The sequence below is a fragment of the Carcharodon carcharias genome, chromosome 7 (assembly GCF_017639515.1).
Source record: "Carcharodon carcharias isolate sCarCar2 chromosome 7, sCarCar2.pri, whole genome shotgun sequence".
NCBI classification, from domain to species: domain Eukaryota; kingdom Metazoa; phylum Chordata; class Chondrichthyes; order Lamniformes; family Lamnidae; genus Carcharodon; species Carcharodon carcharias.
The window spans coordinates 59,110,774-59,129,568 of NC_054473.1; the positions used below are offsets into that span (position 1 = coordinate 59,110,774).

The following is an 18,795-nucleotide window of genomic DNA, read 5'->3' on the forward strand; positions in this document are numbered from 1 at the left end:
GGTTGATGCCGGATGATCCGTCCAGTTTCATTCCTTATCAACATTTCTGTAGCGGTTTAATACCACCGGCTTGCTAGGCCATTTCAGAGTCAAGCACATAGCTCTAGATTCACATGTGGGCCAGACCAGGTAAGGACGGAAGATTTCCTTCCCTAAAGGATATTAGTGAACCAGATGGGTTTTTACTACAGTCGACAATGGTTTCATGATCACCATTACTGAGACTAGCTTTTAATTCCAGATTGATTAATTGAATTTAAATTCCACCAGCTGCCATGTGGGATTCGAACACACATTAGCGTGGCCCTCTTGATTACACCACCTCCTCACGATTCCAATGTTTCAAAATTTATAGCTGTTCTGATTCAATGTGCATTATGTAAACTCCTCGGAAATATCTGAAGAATCATAATAGGGGACAGACTTCAAGCAATCTTTAAAGAGAGAGGTTGTTTCTTAATGCATGTTTTAAGTCTGAACCATTGATAGACAGTTAGGACAATCATTAAGTCGTTATGATACATGCAAGGTCTTTCTGACAGGTTTCACTCCATGTAAATTAGTTTATTTTACTGTCAGTTTGAAACATGAATTTCCATTCCATAATGCAGTTTCAATGGTTGAATTTGATGGAATTGAGATGGGTGCAATTCAGCCGCCTTTCATTTTTTTTCTCTCTCTTATATCCCTCTCAATAATGAGTGCTTTCTAGGTTCCAGTCTGCTCTGACATCAACTTTAATGAGCACTGCACCTTTTTCAACATCCAAATTTGAGTGACACCATTAGTACAAATGGATTGACTGCTCAGCTCCTGCCCAGCAATTCCACGTTACATTGTAAATTATATTTGTCATTTTACCTACCCAACTTCTTAATTATTTCTCCCGTCTTTTAAGTCTCCCTTCCCTCATACCGTGCAGAATTCTTTAGCTAACGAGGTAGAAATCTGCTCGCAGGCAATATCCTACATGGGTTGAGTATCTAAGCGCATGGGGAATCCATTTCTCAAACCCATATTCACTCCACCGCACCACTCATTAATATAAGGACATGCTGCCTATAGGGCTGCCATAGACTTATCATTTGATCCTATTTGATGAATGCTCTTATTTGAGGAAAAAGGTAATCATAAAATAAAATGTAAGCCAGATACAATAACCAGTGCTGTAATCCAAATCAAATCTATTACCAAATGAGTAACACTCGTTAAACTTGCTACATGATGATTTAACATCACAACACAATGAACCAGTTGAGGCAATTATGACAACAGCTTTTATTTTGAAGACAGAAGTAATCTAGTTACACACATATAAATCTGGTAATATATGAAAAAAATCTAAAGCATTTAAGAGCAAATTCTCCATTTGTGAAATGATTTAACAAATACATTGACCAGCATCAGCCACTTGCACATAAATCAGTTTGTTCTTTTCTAGTATGCAACCTGGACTCATGCCAGGTCTGTAAAATCCTCAGTATTATCAGGATCTGCAACGAGCAGCAGGCAATTCCTCTTAGGAGACACCTCTAAGAAAGTCTGCTGTGAGGTCGTCTGTGAATGCTGATACCGTGCCAAACTCTGAAGAGGCAGGCTTGTTGGTTTGTGCTCCGAATTCTCAACAGCAGATTTTTCACAGTGCTCTGAAAACCCTACTGACTGCAACTGATCTGCAAGTTCTTCTATCAATCTTTTTGGAGGCGATTTAGCAGTGGGAGTCTCTCCCAATGGGTATTCATCTGGATACTGTGGGGCATCCATGTGCACAGTTTCTTCACCACACTTCAATTTGATCAAACCCTCTTTAACCTTTACCTCAGTTACACAGTCAGCCTCTGTTCCATGACACAAACCCTTTCCATGCATTTCCTCAGAACTACTACAGTTAGGCAAACTGTTTTCGTATGAATCAGACTCCCCTGTATCAAAGTTTAAGCTACTCGATTCCTCAGAGTCATTATCCTCTTCTGTCTCACTTTCTGATGGGAGTGATTGGGGACCAATCTTCCTTGGTTTGATCTCATTTTCTTCCTCCTGAACTAATAGTGCTGCTTTCTCCAGTTCCTCCAGTTCAAAGCCCAAATCATTCTTTGTGACTTTTATATTCTGCAGTGACTCAGCCAAGGATACAAGCTTCTTTGACCTACAGGGGAAAAGAAATAAATGTTTCAACTTCCCTATTTATTAAAAATTGTAGCATGCTATTTCAATACAATAATATTCTTAGCTGCATCATTCACTCTTTTATACAACATTAACAATTGAAAATTAAAAATTAACCACGAGCATCATCCAGGATCAATACTTTATTTAAGCATTACTTTTGCCACCAACTTTAAGTCCTTGAGCAGAGAATTTGCCAGTCACACTTTAATTAATTCAGAGCAATTTTAACTCCAATTACATGTTCAATTTTATACTGATAGTAAACCAAATTCCTGTATAAATCAGGAGTGTTGAAACAACTCTAATATGTCAATTCAACACTGGGATCCAACCTTAGATCCACTGATTTCATACAGTTACTTGCCAGATATAAGCGCTTTGGCAGCTTGAAAGCAGTTTGGATATCTCATTAGCTTTGCAATGCCTATGTCAACTATCAGTGCCAACTTTGAATTACACTGATTATGGATGCTATTTTGCAGATTTCACTATTTAGAGACTTCTATATGTGTATGAAAATCATCTCAGAGAATTAAGCAATACTTCTAGCGATACAGGATACAGGAGTGGCAGACAGTGTGCAACTTCAGACACCAATAGAGGGACTGCCTCAGCTCACTTCAACCACTCTCCAAAATTATGACTTACTCCTCCAGTGGAACAGTAATATATCACATGGTGCAGTATTGATACAACAGAGTGTAAAGTTCTCAGGTTTATTCAAGAGTACTGGAGCACTGCCATGTCCTGTGAAACACACACCTTCAGGAGAGGTAGCGTATGGGGAGAAAAATGGGAAGATTAAAATAAAAAATTAATGTGCCATCATTAGGAAAACTCATAGGAACAGCATAGCACATTGCTATAAGAAATTTATAAATCTGAGGGTTGCCTGAGCACAGAATGGGTATATACATATACACACACACTGCACAAAATTAGAATAGGTCAGCTTTGATTTGCTCAGGCTTTCCATTTTGAGCTAGTTAGCAAAAATTCATGGTGTTGGTAAGAAAATTAACCCCGGTGATCGAAGAAAGAGGACAATGAAAGCTAACTAGGTTCTTGGTCTCTGATCATTATCAAATTATCCCTGCTGGAAATAGAACACGAGGACAGATCCAGTAAGCGATGGCTTATTCAAGAATTTTGAGGAAGGAGTGATTGAAAAGGCTGCAAGGACAGAATGATCAGCTGGAACGCATTTTCCACCCATTATAACCCTCATACAAATCTCCTGCCCATTCTGGCAATTTGTACTGCTGCTCAAATTGAATTCCACAAGGTGAAAGTTGTCTCAACTCATGGGCCTTGTACAAATCATAAACATTACACTTTTAAACAACAGCTCAGGGTAAACCAAGTTCACTCCTTAAAGCAGTTAAAGGCAAAGTTAACATTAGGTTTAGTAAATGATTCTTCATAAATACTTGTATGCATTTATACCAAATATAAAGTGATATATAACTTCTATATTACTTTTATCAAGTGTATAATAGGTGAAAACTACACTCCAGTTGATCATTTTGCCCTTGCAGCCTCTTCAATCTCCTTTCCTCTTCAAAGCCCTTGAAAATGTTGTCACTTCACAGGTTGTGCCCATCTCTCCCTATAAAAGGAGCTACATTTTTGGGCAGCCTGTTTATCAGGAGGCAGTTTATCAGGTTAATCGTGGGGGTCACATCTCACAGCTTGGAGTACAGATTTTGTGATGGCTGTGGTCATTTAGCAAATGAGATGACTTGCTATAAGTCTGACGGATGACGATACAAATCCCACAGCAGTCGTTTGAAAGCAATATAAATGGATTGCGAGCGAGGGAGAATGTTTAAGATAACAGCAGTGACAAATAGCTGTTTATGCCTCTTAATGCTTCGTAGCTATTTTTAGAACAAATTCATTTGCAGACAAAATTTTTTCATATTAAAAATTCATTAAAAGGTCCAAGATGGATCAATATTTCTCATCTTCTTTAATTTGCATATTTAAAATTACCCTGATATATTTAAATCGTAAGATAAGTGTATGAATGGAAATTGGTCTGTCAAGCAGGGGGCTCCAAAAATGGTATAAAATATGCTTCACAATGCTTTTCGTGGACAGCGCTGCAGTTCACCGGAGTGAATTTTTAAACTTTTCCAGAACATTACTGTAAAATTACCACCCACTGAGCTTTAAGATTTATGATGTGTCTGTGTGTGTGTGGGAAAAAACCTTGACATATATCATCACAGGAGACAAAGCTGAACTGGAAAGCCTCAGTGACACAGTCTGTTAACCAAACCTTTTGGCATAAGATCACAAGAAACAGGAGCAGCAGCAGGTCCCTGCTCTGCCATTCAATAAGGTCTTGGCTGATCTTATTGTGGTCTTAACTCCACTTTCCTGCTGGCCCCATAACGCTTGTAGATCAAAAGTTTATCTAGCCCAGCCTTGAATATATTCAATAACCTATTGTCCACTGTTCTCTGGGGAAGAGAGTTCCAAAGATTAACAATCCTCAGAGAAAAAAATTCCTCCACATTTCAAACTTAATGGGAGGTCCCTAATTGGCAGTATTACCATCCACCACCCTGGCAGTAGATTTCCCAAATTCCACTTACTGGATCTGTTTCCATAAAGATAGATCTTCAAATCCTTTCACTTTTACTTATCTTCTCATATTTTGTTCTTTTATTTCCCACCCTCTTAACCGCACCTCCATTCTCCACCCCACCCCCCACCTCATAAGAAGTAATGAACTCCCTCCCAACAGCACTGTGGATGTACCTACACCACAGGGATTGCAGCGGTTCAAGGTGGCGGCTCACCACCTCCCTCTCAAGGGCAATTAGGGATGGGCAATAAATGCTGGTCTAGCCAGCAGCTCCCACATTCCATAAATGAAAATGTAAAAAATTCAGGAATCATGCTTGATCCACGTTCACCAGGCGTTGCTAGTGCTGTTTGACAGCCAGCTGCTGTGAAGCACCTATGAGTCACAGGACTGATTTTCTCCAGCTTCCTGCAAGATATTCCCCACCAACAGCCTGGCTGAGAGATACCAGACTCACCAATCTTATATCAATGCTTGGAAAAATAATGGAATCATTAGAGCCAAACTTGAGAGCTACCTGTATGAGGGTGATTTTGCAAATAAGAGGCATGCTGTTTTAGAAAGGCAAGGTTTTTTCTGATTAACTTGTCTTTGAGATTATAATGTTCCAAGTGGGCAGTGAAAAACCAGATGACATTGTGCACTTAAATTTTCGAAAAGATTTTGAAAAAGTACCTCACAAAAGGCTGTTACTGAAACTGATAGTGGAAATTAAAGATATAACCTTCATATGGGTATGCAATTTTGATTTAGGGAACAGAGCAATGAGTACTTGCTAGGGGAGTGATGCCATAGCAGAGACAGCCATTGAGTGGACAGAAAGTGACAATATAACTGGACATGGACAAAGAGTCAAGGCCTTTAGAAGAGTGCAGAAAACTTTATTTTATTCATTCATGGGATGTAGGCATCACAGGCAAGACTAACATTCATTGTCCACCTCTAATTGCTTGAGATGGTGGGGGTGAGCCATCTTCTTGAACTGCTGCAGTCCATGTGCTTCGTCCACGGTGCTGTTCAGGGGGGAGTTCCAGGAGCTTGACCCAGTAATAGTGAATGACAGTGATATATTTCCAAGTTAGGATGGCAGGAGAACTTTCAGCTGGTGTTACCTTATTGTTCTAGGTGATAAGAGGACATGAGTTTAGAAGGTCTTGTCAAAGAGGTTTTGCTAAGCTATTGCAGTGCACCATGTAGATGGTACACTCGGCAGCCATGGTGCACCCGTATTGGGGGATGAATATTCAAGGAGGTGGTTGGGTAAAAATCAAGCAGGTTGCTTTGTCCTGGATGGTGACTAGCATCAAATGTTGTTGTGTGCCTGGTAGATGGCGGTTTTTTTTTGGAGGGGTGGGGGTGTGGAGTGAGTTACTTGCCGCAGAATATCCAGCCCCTGATTTGCTCGAATGCAGGCCATTTCCTCCCAACTATGCCACTATGCTGCCACTTCTGGTGGGTACATCCTGGTTGTGGGACAGGACACACCCAGGGATGTTGATAGAGGACTATTGGTTGAATGCATTGATTGTGATTATCACTATGTCAGGCTGTTGCTTAACTGGTCTGTGGGACAGCTCTCTCAGTTTTGGCACAACTCTCCAATGTTAAGTGAGGCCGACGTTGCAGGTCGACTGGGCTGGACGTGCCTTTGCTGTGTCTGGTGCCTGGGTTGATGATGGATAGTCATCTGGTTTTATTCTTATTAGGGTTTCTTGTAGTGGTTTTATACAACAGAGTTGCTTACTAGTCTATTTCAGAGGGCAGTTAAGAGTCAGGCAGACGGCTGTGCATTTCGAGACATACATAGGCCAAACGAAATAAGGGCGGCAGGTGTCCTTAGTGCTGGTTGTGGTTCAGTTGGTAATATTCTCACCTGAGTAAGAAGGTTGTGGGTTCAAGTACCTAGCCTGGGATAATCTAGGGTGGCACTCTAATGCAATACTGAGGGAGTGCTGCACTGTCGGAAATGCTGTCTTATGGATGAGACATTAAACAGAGGCCTCGTCTTCCCTCTTAAGGCGATCATAAAAGATCGCATGGCACTATTTTGAAGAGGAGAAGGGAGTTATACCTGGGTTCTGACCAACATTAATGCCTCAACCAACATCACAAAATCAGATTATCTGGCCATTATCATATTGCTGCTGTGGGAATATGCTGTGTGCAAACTGGCTGCTGGATTTCCTATGTTACAATGGTGACTACACTTCAAAATGTACTTCATTGGCTGTAAAATGCTTTTGCCATTTGTGTCACAAAAGACACTATATAAATGCAAGTTTTTCTGTTATTCCCCTGAAAGATATTAGTGACCTTTAACTTTAACCAGATGGGTTTTTACAACAATCCTATAATTTAATGGTCACCATCACAGGTACTAGCTTTTTAGTCCAGATTTATTTAATTAACTGAATTTTTATTCCCCTGCTGTTGCAATGGCATTGAACTCGTGCCTCCAGGTAATTTATCTAGGTCTCTGGATTACTAGTCCCATAACATAACCATTATGCTACCATTCCTGTTCTGTTAGGAGAAAAAGGATGGTAAAAGTATTTCTTAATCTCTTAAATCAGTCCTTTGTGCTAATAGGTCTGTACTGTAGTGAAAAACTGACAACTGCCTAAACAGAAAGTCATATTATTACTTCATTTACTACATTTTAAAATTGGAACGTGTTAAAAAACAGTTCTTTCAAAATGCCGATAACCTGAAAGTAAATGAGTATTAACCTCGACAATGCAGGGAATTTTTAAACCAAATTGGATTCCCAGTTAAGTGGCAACCAATGTCTGAGCACCTTACCAACCATGCATATTTGAGAGTACAAAAGTTCACTCTGATAAACACCATAACTAGTTTACTCAAAGGTTACACGTGGACCAGGGTTTCTATGAATTGTAGGTAAAAATAACCCTTTTTGAATGATGGTACATTTAAATATTCATTCAATTCAATTCATCCTAAATGAAAATGTTTCACAGAAAAATGATTAGAATACTAAAATGTACTAGTGTGTCCAAGTGAATTTTGATTGTGGGCTGATTACATTGTACTTGCTGACATCTTCCATCATATGATACCAAGACATTGGCCCAGATTTTATGGTAGGAATAACAGTGAGGCTATCAACACTCACTTTATTATGGAGTAGATTGGGCAGCAGCTTCTGGGGACAGTACATGTGCAGTTAAATGCAGCGGTCAGAATTGCCCTGCTTCTCCACAAGCTACACTCCAACTGTAACTCTCTGGCAGACTCAGCAGTGAAATTCATGTAAGGGTGTGAAGTTGTAGTAGTTACCCATTATACACCCAGAGAACATGTGTGAAAAAGTTAGGGTTTGTCCATTCAAATGCAAGAAAATTTTTAATGGATTGGTCAGACTTAACTAATGCCAAAGAATGTGGCACTGAAAAATTACTTTTACAAATTCATTCCTTCAGATTTTAATTCTTGGAGACTTTTTAAAAAAATCACATTTTAAAAACGTTTTCTTTCAGCCACTTTTATCCCCCTCTCCCTTAATCCCAACCTTTTCCCACACTTTGCTTTGCTTTCTGCGCATGATTTAATGTAATCAATTAATGCAAAAAAGGTGAAAGTTATGAAGATTGGAAGAAAGTATGGTGGGAAAGCAGAGGTTAAGAGAAATGGTCAACAGCTTGAACAAATAGCACAATTTAAATAAAAACAGAAAATACTAGAAATACTCAGCAGGTCTGGCAGCATCAGTGGAGACAAAAACAGAGTTAACGTTCAGGTTGATGACCATACATAAGAACTGGGTGCCAGACCTGCTGAGTGTTTCCAGCATTTGCTGTTTTTATTTCAGATTTCCAGCATCTGTGGATTTTATTTTGTATCACAATTTATGGACCTGGGAAGCATCTTGACCAAAGACTGCCTTAAAAAAATCAGAGCTGGAATAGCAACAGCAAAAAATGCACTCTCCAAACTTAAAGAATTGCTCAGCTTAGAAATGAATGCAGATCGTAAGAATGATCAAAATTGTAATTTGGATTATCTTGCTATACAAGGCTGAAACATGGACTTCCAGAAAAGCGGACATTCAAAGAATACAATGTTGTGAAATGTTGTTCTAGAGAAGGATGGAGGGGCTCAGTTTGGGGGAGGTGGCGGCACAGTGGTTTTATCACTGGACTAGTATTCCAGGGACCCAGGGTAATGTTCTGGGGACCTGGGTTCGAATCCCACCAGGGCAGGTTGTGAAATTTGAATTCAATAAAAATCTGGAATTAAAAGTCTGATGATGACTATGAAACCATTGTCAATTGTTGTAAAAACCCATCTGGTTCACTAATGCCCTTTAGGGATGGAAATCTGTTGTCCTTACCCGGTCTGGCCTAGATATGATTTCAGACCCACAGCAATGTGGTTGACTTTTAAAATGTCCTCTAAACAAGGGCAATTAGAGATGGTCAATAAATGCTGGCCTAGCTAGTGATGTCAACATCCCATGAACGAATATTAAAAAGGAGTTGGAGAGAAGACAAGAACAATGAGGTTGTCTCAGAATGGTGGGGGAAGAAAGATTGTTCATGAACGTCATCAAGGCAACAAGGTTAGACTGGCCATATTCTAAGGGTTGAGCACACGCTGAAAGAGGTGACTGAAGGAAGATTAAAGGGATGTAAATCAAGAGGGGGAAAGAGAATGATGTTGTTAGACAAGTTCAAATTCAAAATGGGAGGCTCCAATGAGCAACTGAAGAGAAAAGCATAAGACCGCAAGGCCTGGAGAAATGAGCAGGGGATCTGTCCTTAGGCCTCTGCCCTTAGGCAGAATACTTCTACATGTGCTTCGACATTAAATTAATTATTCTAACTGACACTTTCTGATTCAGATCCAGGGAGCCTTAATAAGCAATCTTCAATCTGATTGGTTGAAGAGACCATGCTAATGTTTGCCTTGTTTACAGAATGGCCATATCCCCCAGACAGGGCACCAAGTTGAAAACTATCCTAAATTGCCACACAAAAGCCCACTGTTGTCTGTGTAGGGCTGTAAACATGAAGAGCGGCCAGCACCATTGGCTTACTGCAAAATCCAGGCTTTGTTTCAACTTTTAAAATGAATCCCAACCACCTACTCGAAACTAGAAGGCTCATAAATGATATTATATTCGTATCAGGAGTTCACTGTCCTGACTGAATATTGTCTCATTTTACCATCTCCTCTCAATTTCTTTGCAGCATGGCTAAGCTGGTCTTCATCCTGAGTTCTCCACAATTACATTGTTATCATCTACCATTGACAGGCATGTGAACGTGTCCCGGGGCAATTGTCTCCAACTTTCTTTTCATTTCTTTGCACAAGGAACCACCTGGCCTTTACTTAGCAGATGAATAGTCTACAGGGTGAGGCATCACTGTTTCAAACTTATTTAACCTCATACCAGGATCTCATTTTGATGAATTTAAAGTAATAAATTCAATATACGAAATGCAAACAGGGCCTGGCCATTCATATCCAGGGTATCTGAAATCTAAAAAGTCACAAAGTCAAATTGGCTTTCGCTACAACCTTAATTTTTCTCAACTGAGTTGAGGAACTGTAGGTTTCTATGGAAAGATGAGGTAGTAGGGGCTCGAAATGATCTCTGTGACTAATAGTTGGCTTCTCAATAATAATCGCCGAAGTATGCATTTTGATTCTAGTTTGCCATATTTAAATGCGCACAAAACAAAACTACTGAACCTTTTACCTCCACTGGGTAACCCCACCCTATGGTGAGCAGAAACAGGATATCCTTCAGAGCATTGTGGTGATGGCACCTATTTTTATAGTCAGTATAGGGGCTGGGATCAATACAGGAGCATTTCAAACCATTAGAGAAAGGGGCATACTTGTTCTTGAAAGCAAAGTAAAAATTAGACTTTCAGACTAAACCCAGAAGCATTGTTGGTTCTACTTGAATGCAACATCATCTTTCCAAGTTCCCCAAAGCTTCTGACCCTGGCACAGAAGTGTAGTTATACAGCAGTGAAGTTTCCCACCAAGCTGCCAGAGAACATTAGAAACAAAGGGGGACAGGGATGGGGCAATGATTTGATTTAGTCCTTCAGGAAGAAAGGAAAACTGCATGTCTCCTTGGTAACTTGTCTGAAGGAATAGCACATCTGGTGCCCACAGAGACAGTCACACTGGACTATCAAGCTCTCCGAAGAAAGGGTACAAGTAATGCAATAATCAAAAAAAGGAAACACACTAGATATAGAAACAAAAGCTATAAAAAAATGGCATCAATCAAATAGAACAAAATGATGTAAATCCAAACATTTTCTTGAAATGTTTCAGTCAACGGGTTAATGAAGTGCAACCTAATATAAAATATGGCAGTATTTCAGGGTTATATAGCTGGAAGTAACAGAAAATACTATTTTTTCTGAATGCAGTATCTTACAGAGAAGTTTGTGCTATGGTCACAGTTACATTGATATAAATAGTTACTACATCTGGTTTCTTGCAGCACTGCTCCAACTCACACCATCAATCAACTTTTCACCACTTCCTGAAAGCAGCCACCATGACTATAAAACACACAGCAACTGTTTCATTTCCTCTCCTCGAGCCTGGTAGCTTACAAGGCACGGCACATCCATACAGCACAGCCAAGTGACTGCAGCAAACTGACAAAATAATTCATGACCGTGGAAAACGAGCAACAGAAATGAAAAGGAACTTGATTTCTACCAGAGTAAGAGGCTGTAAAATACTAACCTCTTACCACCAAATAAATTTTTCCCCAACATTTTCTTTTGGTTTTTTTCTTGAAAGGAGTGACCACTACTGAGGTACAGTTTCATGAACAAGGCATTGGAAGGTTCCAGGCACTTGAAAGCAATTCTTCTTCAAGGAAAGCAATTATTCACTTAGCAGTCAAGAGTGAGTGTTGGCAGCTTATTTGACAGCTGTAGCTTCAGAGATGTGTCCACTCCTGTCATCAAACAAGCTTCACAAAAAGCAAGGATCATTGCATTATGTATTAATACCAGAACCATAGGTTTTGTGCCTGCCTTAACTGAGATCAGTCAACTCAGTATAGGCCAGGATTTGAACCTTGGGCCTTTCTCAAACGCATGACTCAGTATTATTCCATCCTATTTTTTTCTCATGTAAGCAAATTTAATAGGTACTCATAAAAACGACAGCATCAAGAGTGTGGAGGACACATTGTACCATATTTTCACTGTGGAATTTAAAATAATGTCCATTTGGCATCTGTTGCGACTAATTGCTGCTTGTCGAAGTGATCACGTAAAACAAAGGTTTTCACTGCGAGATAACATTATCACATTCTAAAAATTCACTTGATAAAGCCTGAACTCTTAACATACCCCTCATTCCAATCCCAAATGTAAATCCTGCATTACCTAACATCAAGGAAGCTGTCATCACTGGCACAGAGAAGCCCAATGTTCCAATCTTTCCATAAAACCATCCACTTATGAAATGCATAATGGCTTCTTCATTCAAGATGATGAAACCCAACAGCAGCTGAAATACTGCTTCCATATCATACAGCAACTATTTTAGCAGCAAGATGCAGATATTTATACATCATCAGATAAGTTTTCATCTTAGTTTCATACAGTTGGAATCAGAGTTTTAAATCACCAATTTTACACTGCAGTGTTTTGGGCAATTAAGAGGGAATCTGGAGGCCCAGAAGTAACTTATATTGCAATATGGCAAACAAATTCATCAATGAGTGCCATAACCACAAGTTCTTAATTTAGCTTTGAGAGCACAATTTTAAGATCAATCTGGGACATCTCCCTGGACCTTAACACTACCAAGAATGTCTAAGTAATAGTCAAATTAGGCAGGGAAGTATGTACAAATTAAATTATAGAAACTTGGGTACAGGAGGTGATCAAGCATCCATTATGTCCCTGCCTGTGGCAATGCTACCTCCTCCAATCCCATTTCCTGTTGTTCCCTGTAGCATTTAATATATTTCTGTTTCAAATGATCAGCTAATTCCCCTTTTATGCTGATTAGCCGCTTGTAGTAAAGCGTTCCAAATCCCTTTGATCTTCTATGAAAAACATTTTGCCTAATTCCTTTCCTCTGCCCCTTTTGCTAATTCTGGGCAAATACCTCATTACCCATCCGCTTATCAATAGCGATCTCATTTCATCATTTACCCTCGAAAGTTATACAAACATTTGGAACACTATAATACTACTACATTTTCCTTAGCTCCAATGAAAGCAGCCATAGTTTTTTTTTACCATTTATCATAACTATAACCTATTATTCTCATGGAAAATATGTAGTGCATGTTGCCGAGGATTTATAGGCATAGTGTCTCAAATCCGGCTATCCGAAAATTAGAAATGTCCCAAAGCCAGGTATCTTTTTAAGCTGCCATGCATGAATTTTAATTATTAGACAAGTAAAATAACTTACTGGTTTTTGGCTAGGTGCCGCACTGGCCTGCTGACTAATGGTCAACTTTATGCATCTGTCCTTTCCTACGCTGAGTGGTCCAAGCAATTCTTGGCCCAACCTGACCTGCTCAACCCAAACCCCATCAAGGTCTGAAATCTGGTACAGACTCAGTCCCGAGGTTACTGGTTTTGAGGCACTGTACCTGTATTAGCAACACAATGTTGGCCAATGTGTTAGAGGCAGGATGGAACTTACAGTAGGACTCACTGCAAACAGTGTATTTTACAGCAAGCAAAATCACTTACTTAGCAAACAGCAAAGCAAACAAAGCTTATTTTAAAAACTCTACAAAATGCGACAAAATAAATAGCAGTGCGGACTCCAAGCCCAATTTATGGAGCAATTACCCAATTATCTCCATTCTGGGCAGGAATCATGGCATTACCAATAGCAGCCTGGTTTCCAAGGCTCAACTATCTTTTCCACAATGGGGTGCTCAAAATTACTAAATATGGTTACGGGTCAGCAAACTCATGTCTTGCACTGACTTATGCTATCACCTTACCTTTGTATCAGGTAATCGAGTGTCTTTGTATATCAAGCAAAGGACCTTCTCATGCTAGGCAAACATGACGACTACTGCATTATAAAACAGGCTTCTTCAAATTTTAATGTTAGTCTCAGAGGTCTGTTTGTGATTGATATTCTTGAGGACAAAGAAAAGGGCAATATAATTGATGATTTGAACTCAGATCTACAAAAGCAATACTCTGTTATTTCTGCATTACAATCCTGATGCTTTAATTTTAGTTTCTTGTCATTAGAAATGCAATTGCACAGGTTCACTTCACTTGATTTGAAGTTGCAACTGCTGATGAGTGACGTGCTGAACTCTGCTGCTGCTCCGTTCACATCTGTGTTTTTACTTTTGGTAAGGTGGTTTCTTCTTGTGAATTCGAACTCCCTTCCAGTTTCCAGCCTTCTTGGTCTTCCTAGACCTCTCCTTCTCTTCCTCACCTGATTACAGCTTCTGCAGAAATTGCCATAAGGTAGACCACCCAAGTTATCCTTACTCACCATAATCTACTTCCATCTGAACTCACCGCTTTCCAAACTCTCTGCTTTAAGCTGAATATCAGAGTGGCAGTGGGGGTGCTGTTGGCATATATTGGACAGGCCTTTATCTGGACACCAACTATCTGACTGACTAACAGCCCTGTCTTCCTCTGGACCATAACCCTCCAGGAAACACCATTACCTCAGACTGCCAGTGATTTCATATCCTTCGGAGATTCCTCTCACATTCACTTCACTGTCTCCAATATCAGAGTTAGCTAACTTTGCACAGGCCTAAAATATGTAAATAGAATATCCCAGCAATTGCTTCCTCCTGCCCACTCTTATCTTAATTCTATAGTTTTCTTGGTCTATTTTTACATCTTCTGTCACCTCAATGATTTCAGATTCTCCAGCCCCAATTAATGCCTTTTTCACCAGACATTTGCATTTCCATCCCTTCAGTATCCAAGCCCTTTGCCTTTTTCCTTTGATGGTTGTGCATCCTGACCCCTTTCACCACAACACAGATACACTGATGGAACTCAGAAAAAGGATGGACTCTTTATACAATGTGGATGGGAAGAAGCATATTCTTGGTAATATGTGGTCTTATAGAAGATACATATGGAAAGTCCATTGCTAGAGATGGGAAGAGAGTGACAGCAAGGAAAGCACAAACACAACCTTGTCCCACTTAGGTTTAAGTTGCTCTCATGCTGAACAGCATCATTTATCTCCTCCATAAACGATGCAGCTTTTCTTATTTTTTTTGCCGAATACTTGGAACAGTCTCAACTTAAATTTTTAAGCCTCCTCCCTGACCCATTCTCCATGATACTGCATCTTTCTAGTGTCACTTTCTATTCTCATCCTTGCCTTTCTGTGCTTCCCTGCGCCCATCTATAGCAAAGAGTTTCACACATAGACTTCTAAAATGATCAAAAGTGTGTATTTTCCTGTCCTTGTGTAGAGTTCCCCACCCACCCGAGTTTGTCTAATGCATCTGCTGAATATTTTCTTAACAGAACGTCAGTCCTGCAGCCAAGTTTTCTTTTCAACTCTGGTCCCCTGACCAGATCTGCCCATTTTCCCTCATTCTATCTTTACCTCCCTTTTTCCTCTCATGACAATGACAGTGACTGTCTTATCCTCAACCAAAAACTTTGAGATTCACCAGATGATTTTCCACCATTTCTGCCAACAACAGTTTGCCATCACAAAACACATCTTCTCCTCTATTGGGCAGGCCTGTGCATCCAGTAGACCCCATGCTCATTCTTCTACCACCTTGGCTTCCAGTTACCTCTCTCTGCTGATGGACCTTCTGTGGTATCCAACAGTTTATTTGCTGAATTTAATTTCCAGCATTTGTCACTTCTCTTCATTCAATTAGTTCATGCATTCCCACTTACCATCATTTTATGCACCTTTGACTGAAAGGGCCAAGTACATCAGGGATTAATGTCACAAAAATATCATTTTAATTTATTCTTAGGTGATTAATCAGCATCATTGAATTTTAGCTCATAGAAGACACAGATACTGCCTTTTAAAATGCAAATATGTTCCACACTGTTGCCTGTTAAATCACTAAAATAACACTAAGATAAAAACAAAAAACTGCAGACTGCGGATGCTAGAAATCCAAAACAAAAATAAAAATACCTGGAAAAACTCAGCAGGTCTGGCAGCATCTGTGGAGAGGAACACAGTTAATGTTTTGAGTCCGAATGACCCTTCAACAAAACTAAGTAAAAATAGAATAGAGGTGAAATATAAGCTAGCCCTTAATTAGCACATTCCTCAGATAATATCAGCACCTTCAACACCTCTTTGTCCTTTTGTCTGTGACATCTTTTAGTTAGCTCCACCTATCACTGGCCCTCTATCCAGTTCTACTTGTCCCACCGCACCCCCGCCCCCCCACCTCCCTTAAACTAGCTTAAATTTCACCTCTATTCAATTTTTACTTAGTTCTGTTGAAGGGTCATTCGGACTCGAAACATTAACTGTGCTCCTCTCCACAGATGCTGCCAGACCTGCGGAGTTTTTCCAGGTATTTTTGTTTTCACTAAAATAACAGTTTGAATTAAATTGACTCAACAGTCACAATCAATATACCGTGAGTTACTAACCTTTTGAGTAGCACGCAGCATTACATTTTCTTTTTTGAAAAATGATGGAATTTCAATAATATTTAAAGGGATTAGGCACAATCTGTTCACAATTTCTCTAAAAAAGCAATTGGACTTGATTATAGTACACCTCTACATAGTCCAAATATACCACATTTCTGAAACAGCTTAGGTGTCCCTGGCAGGAAGTCAAAACTTTTAAAGGCAATCCTCAAGGATTAGTCAATGTGGAACAAAAATGCTAGAATGCAACTCCAAACATGCTGCACTTATTGCTCACTGGAAACACGGCTCCATTTTAAGGTGCCAACAGGAGGGGAAAACATATTCCTGCCAGCCTACTGCTTTACCATCAAGCAACATGCCTCAAGCTGATCTGACCCCACAAAGGTATACAGGCCACCTGTCCCACTTCCATGTATGAATCCAACTGGGAACTCTTCTCCTGTGCAACTTACAATTGACATTAAAGCCATTTTATTTTTATTTTCCTTTTGTTAAAAAACAAAGCACACATGAATTCTTATACTGTCACTCCGTATTCTTCCTGATTAACAAAAGCCGACTGACTGGTCTGAGTGACAATGTCTGTGCAGTAACATGAATCACAACCCTTGTTTTCGTGGAGTATCATCAAGTTACCTCTTCCTCTCACCCTCCAATAAAAGTACAAGCAGCTAACATCACATCCCTAAACAATTGCTTTGAAACTTTTAGAAGATATTCAACATAGAATTGGGAGTGCTGGTAAAGCCCATATTAAATTTGCCTTTATCAATTCCATCACTGAGCCCACCAACAGTTATACTATTGGGGACCTGAGCTTTATTAATACTCCTGCAGTAACAACTTGCATTTACAGAGACGCAAAAAAAAGTTCCAAAACGCTTCACTGAGGCACAAGGAAAAATGGAAACTGAAAGAAATATTGACAGAGGTAATCAAAAGTTTCGTCCAAGAGATGGGTTTTAAGGAGGTTCTTTAAGAAGGACAAAGGGGTGGAGTGATTTAGGGAAGAAATTCCAAAACATACAGTTTCAGCAACTGAAGGCACAACCTTCAATGATGGGCAAAGTGAGGAGGGGGACAAAGAGGCTGTAATCAAGAGGGTTCTAGAGCTGAAGAAGGTTACTGAGATGGGGGCAAGGGATTTAAACACCAGGATGAGAATTTTAAATTAGAGATGTTGGACAGTCAGGTAATGTTACACAGTTGGAAACAGGGCGGCATCACGACAGGAAAGAACATGGAGTTGGAAACTCAGTTTGCAGTGGAATAAGACAATGGCAATATGAACAGAATGGCTCATCCCAAGATAGCGATCAGGGAGGGATTAAATTTGATAGTACGAGTTGAGAGCTTATGACCAGGGTCGAAGACATTGGCTTACCTGGAGGAGACTACAGCTCATCCAAGATTGCTTTATTTATTCTTAAACTAATTTCAATATAATTGCAAGAAGAGATGAGTTGCCCATTTTTTGTCAGTGACTCATTTCCCATTTACGACTACAAACAAATTAATGGGTAAAAAATATTCCTTAAAAACCGTCCTCCTGTCAGACCAAGGCATGTTACAGGAACTGGCAAAACACTAGCTTTTGGGTTCTCACAGAATGCTGGACTAAGCAGGAACATTTCAATAAAAGACTAGCCAGCAGAACCGGAAGTCCTCCCTGTTCCAGGTAGATTCAAGGCAGCAAAATCATTAAATTCAATCATATTTTAAGAGAAAAAAATTAGAACTGCTTCTATGTCAAAGAGCAACAAAAGCTTTGAAAAACTGGCTTGCACTTAAAGTTGGAAATAAATATCCTCGCATATGGAGTAACTGTGTAAACAACACAACAGTTCAAGGTTATTCAATCATTTTGTGTGAAGTGCTTTGGGTTCTTTGAGATGTGCAATAAGGCACAAGAAGAAGTGTTACTTGTATCTTTAACTCCTTTGCATTGTGCAAGGTTTGGACCAACAATAACAGTTCTTGAAATATGGGGTCTTGTGCAATTGGCTGCAACCAGGAGATAAACGGTTGATTTGCCAACACCAATGGCTTGAAAGTCTAGGTCTGCCTGTCATCTGCTGGCCAATTCAGCAGCATATTTACCACTGAGTTACAACCAGCCGTGTGGGACCAATGCAGGTGGACCCAAATGTGCCCATCTGGTTTTGGCATTGTGTAAAAGCATCCTTAAAAAAAAGCTCACTCCCACACTTTATAATTCAACATGAATAGAACTGACTCAATAAAAAAAATAGATAATTGGAAGCAAACAGGCAGGCAAATCCTTCAAATTTACAGTCTTGCAGTGTCCTTGAAAGCAATTGCCAACTCGCCCTTCAATTTAAAACAAAGCAGTTATATTTCAATGTTAAACAAAGCAATGGTGTGAAAAGATACTCGTGCTTCCCTCCAGCA

General features: G+C 39.7%; 1 protein-coding gene across 5 annotated transcripts in view; it reads right to left on the reverse strand.

Annotated features, from left to right (window-relative positions):
• Nucleotides 1–1,263: 1,263 nt before the first annotated feature.
• The window catches only part of shq1 (SHQ1, H/ACA ribonucleoprotein assembly factor), a 128,313-nt gene continuing 110,781 nt past the window's right edge, over nucleotides 1,264–18,795 (reverse strand). For all 5 annotated transcript variants that reach the window (XM_041190776.1, XM_041190774.1, XM_041190773.1 and 2 more), the window contains one exon: nucleotides 1,264–2,146. In XM_041190776.1, coding sequence (XP_041046710.1) covers nucleotides 1,456–2,146 — 691 coding nt within the window. In that variant the 3' untranslated portion in view covers nucleotides 1,264–1,455. The remainder of the gene's footprint in view (nucleotides 2,147–18,795) is intronic.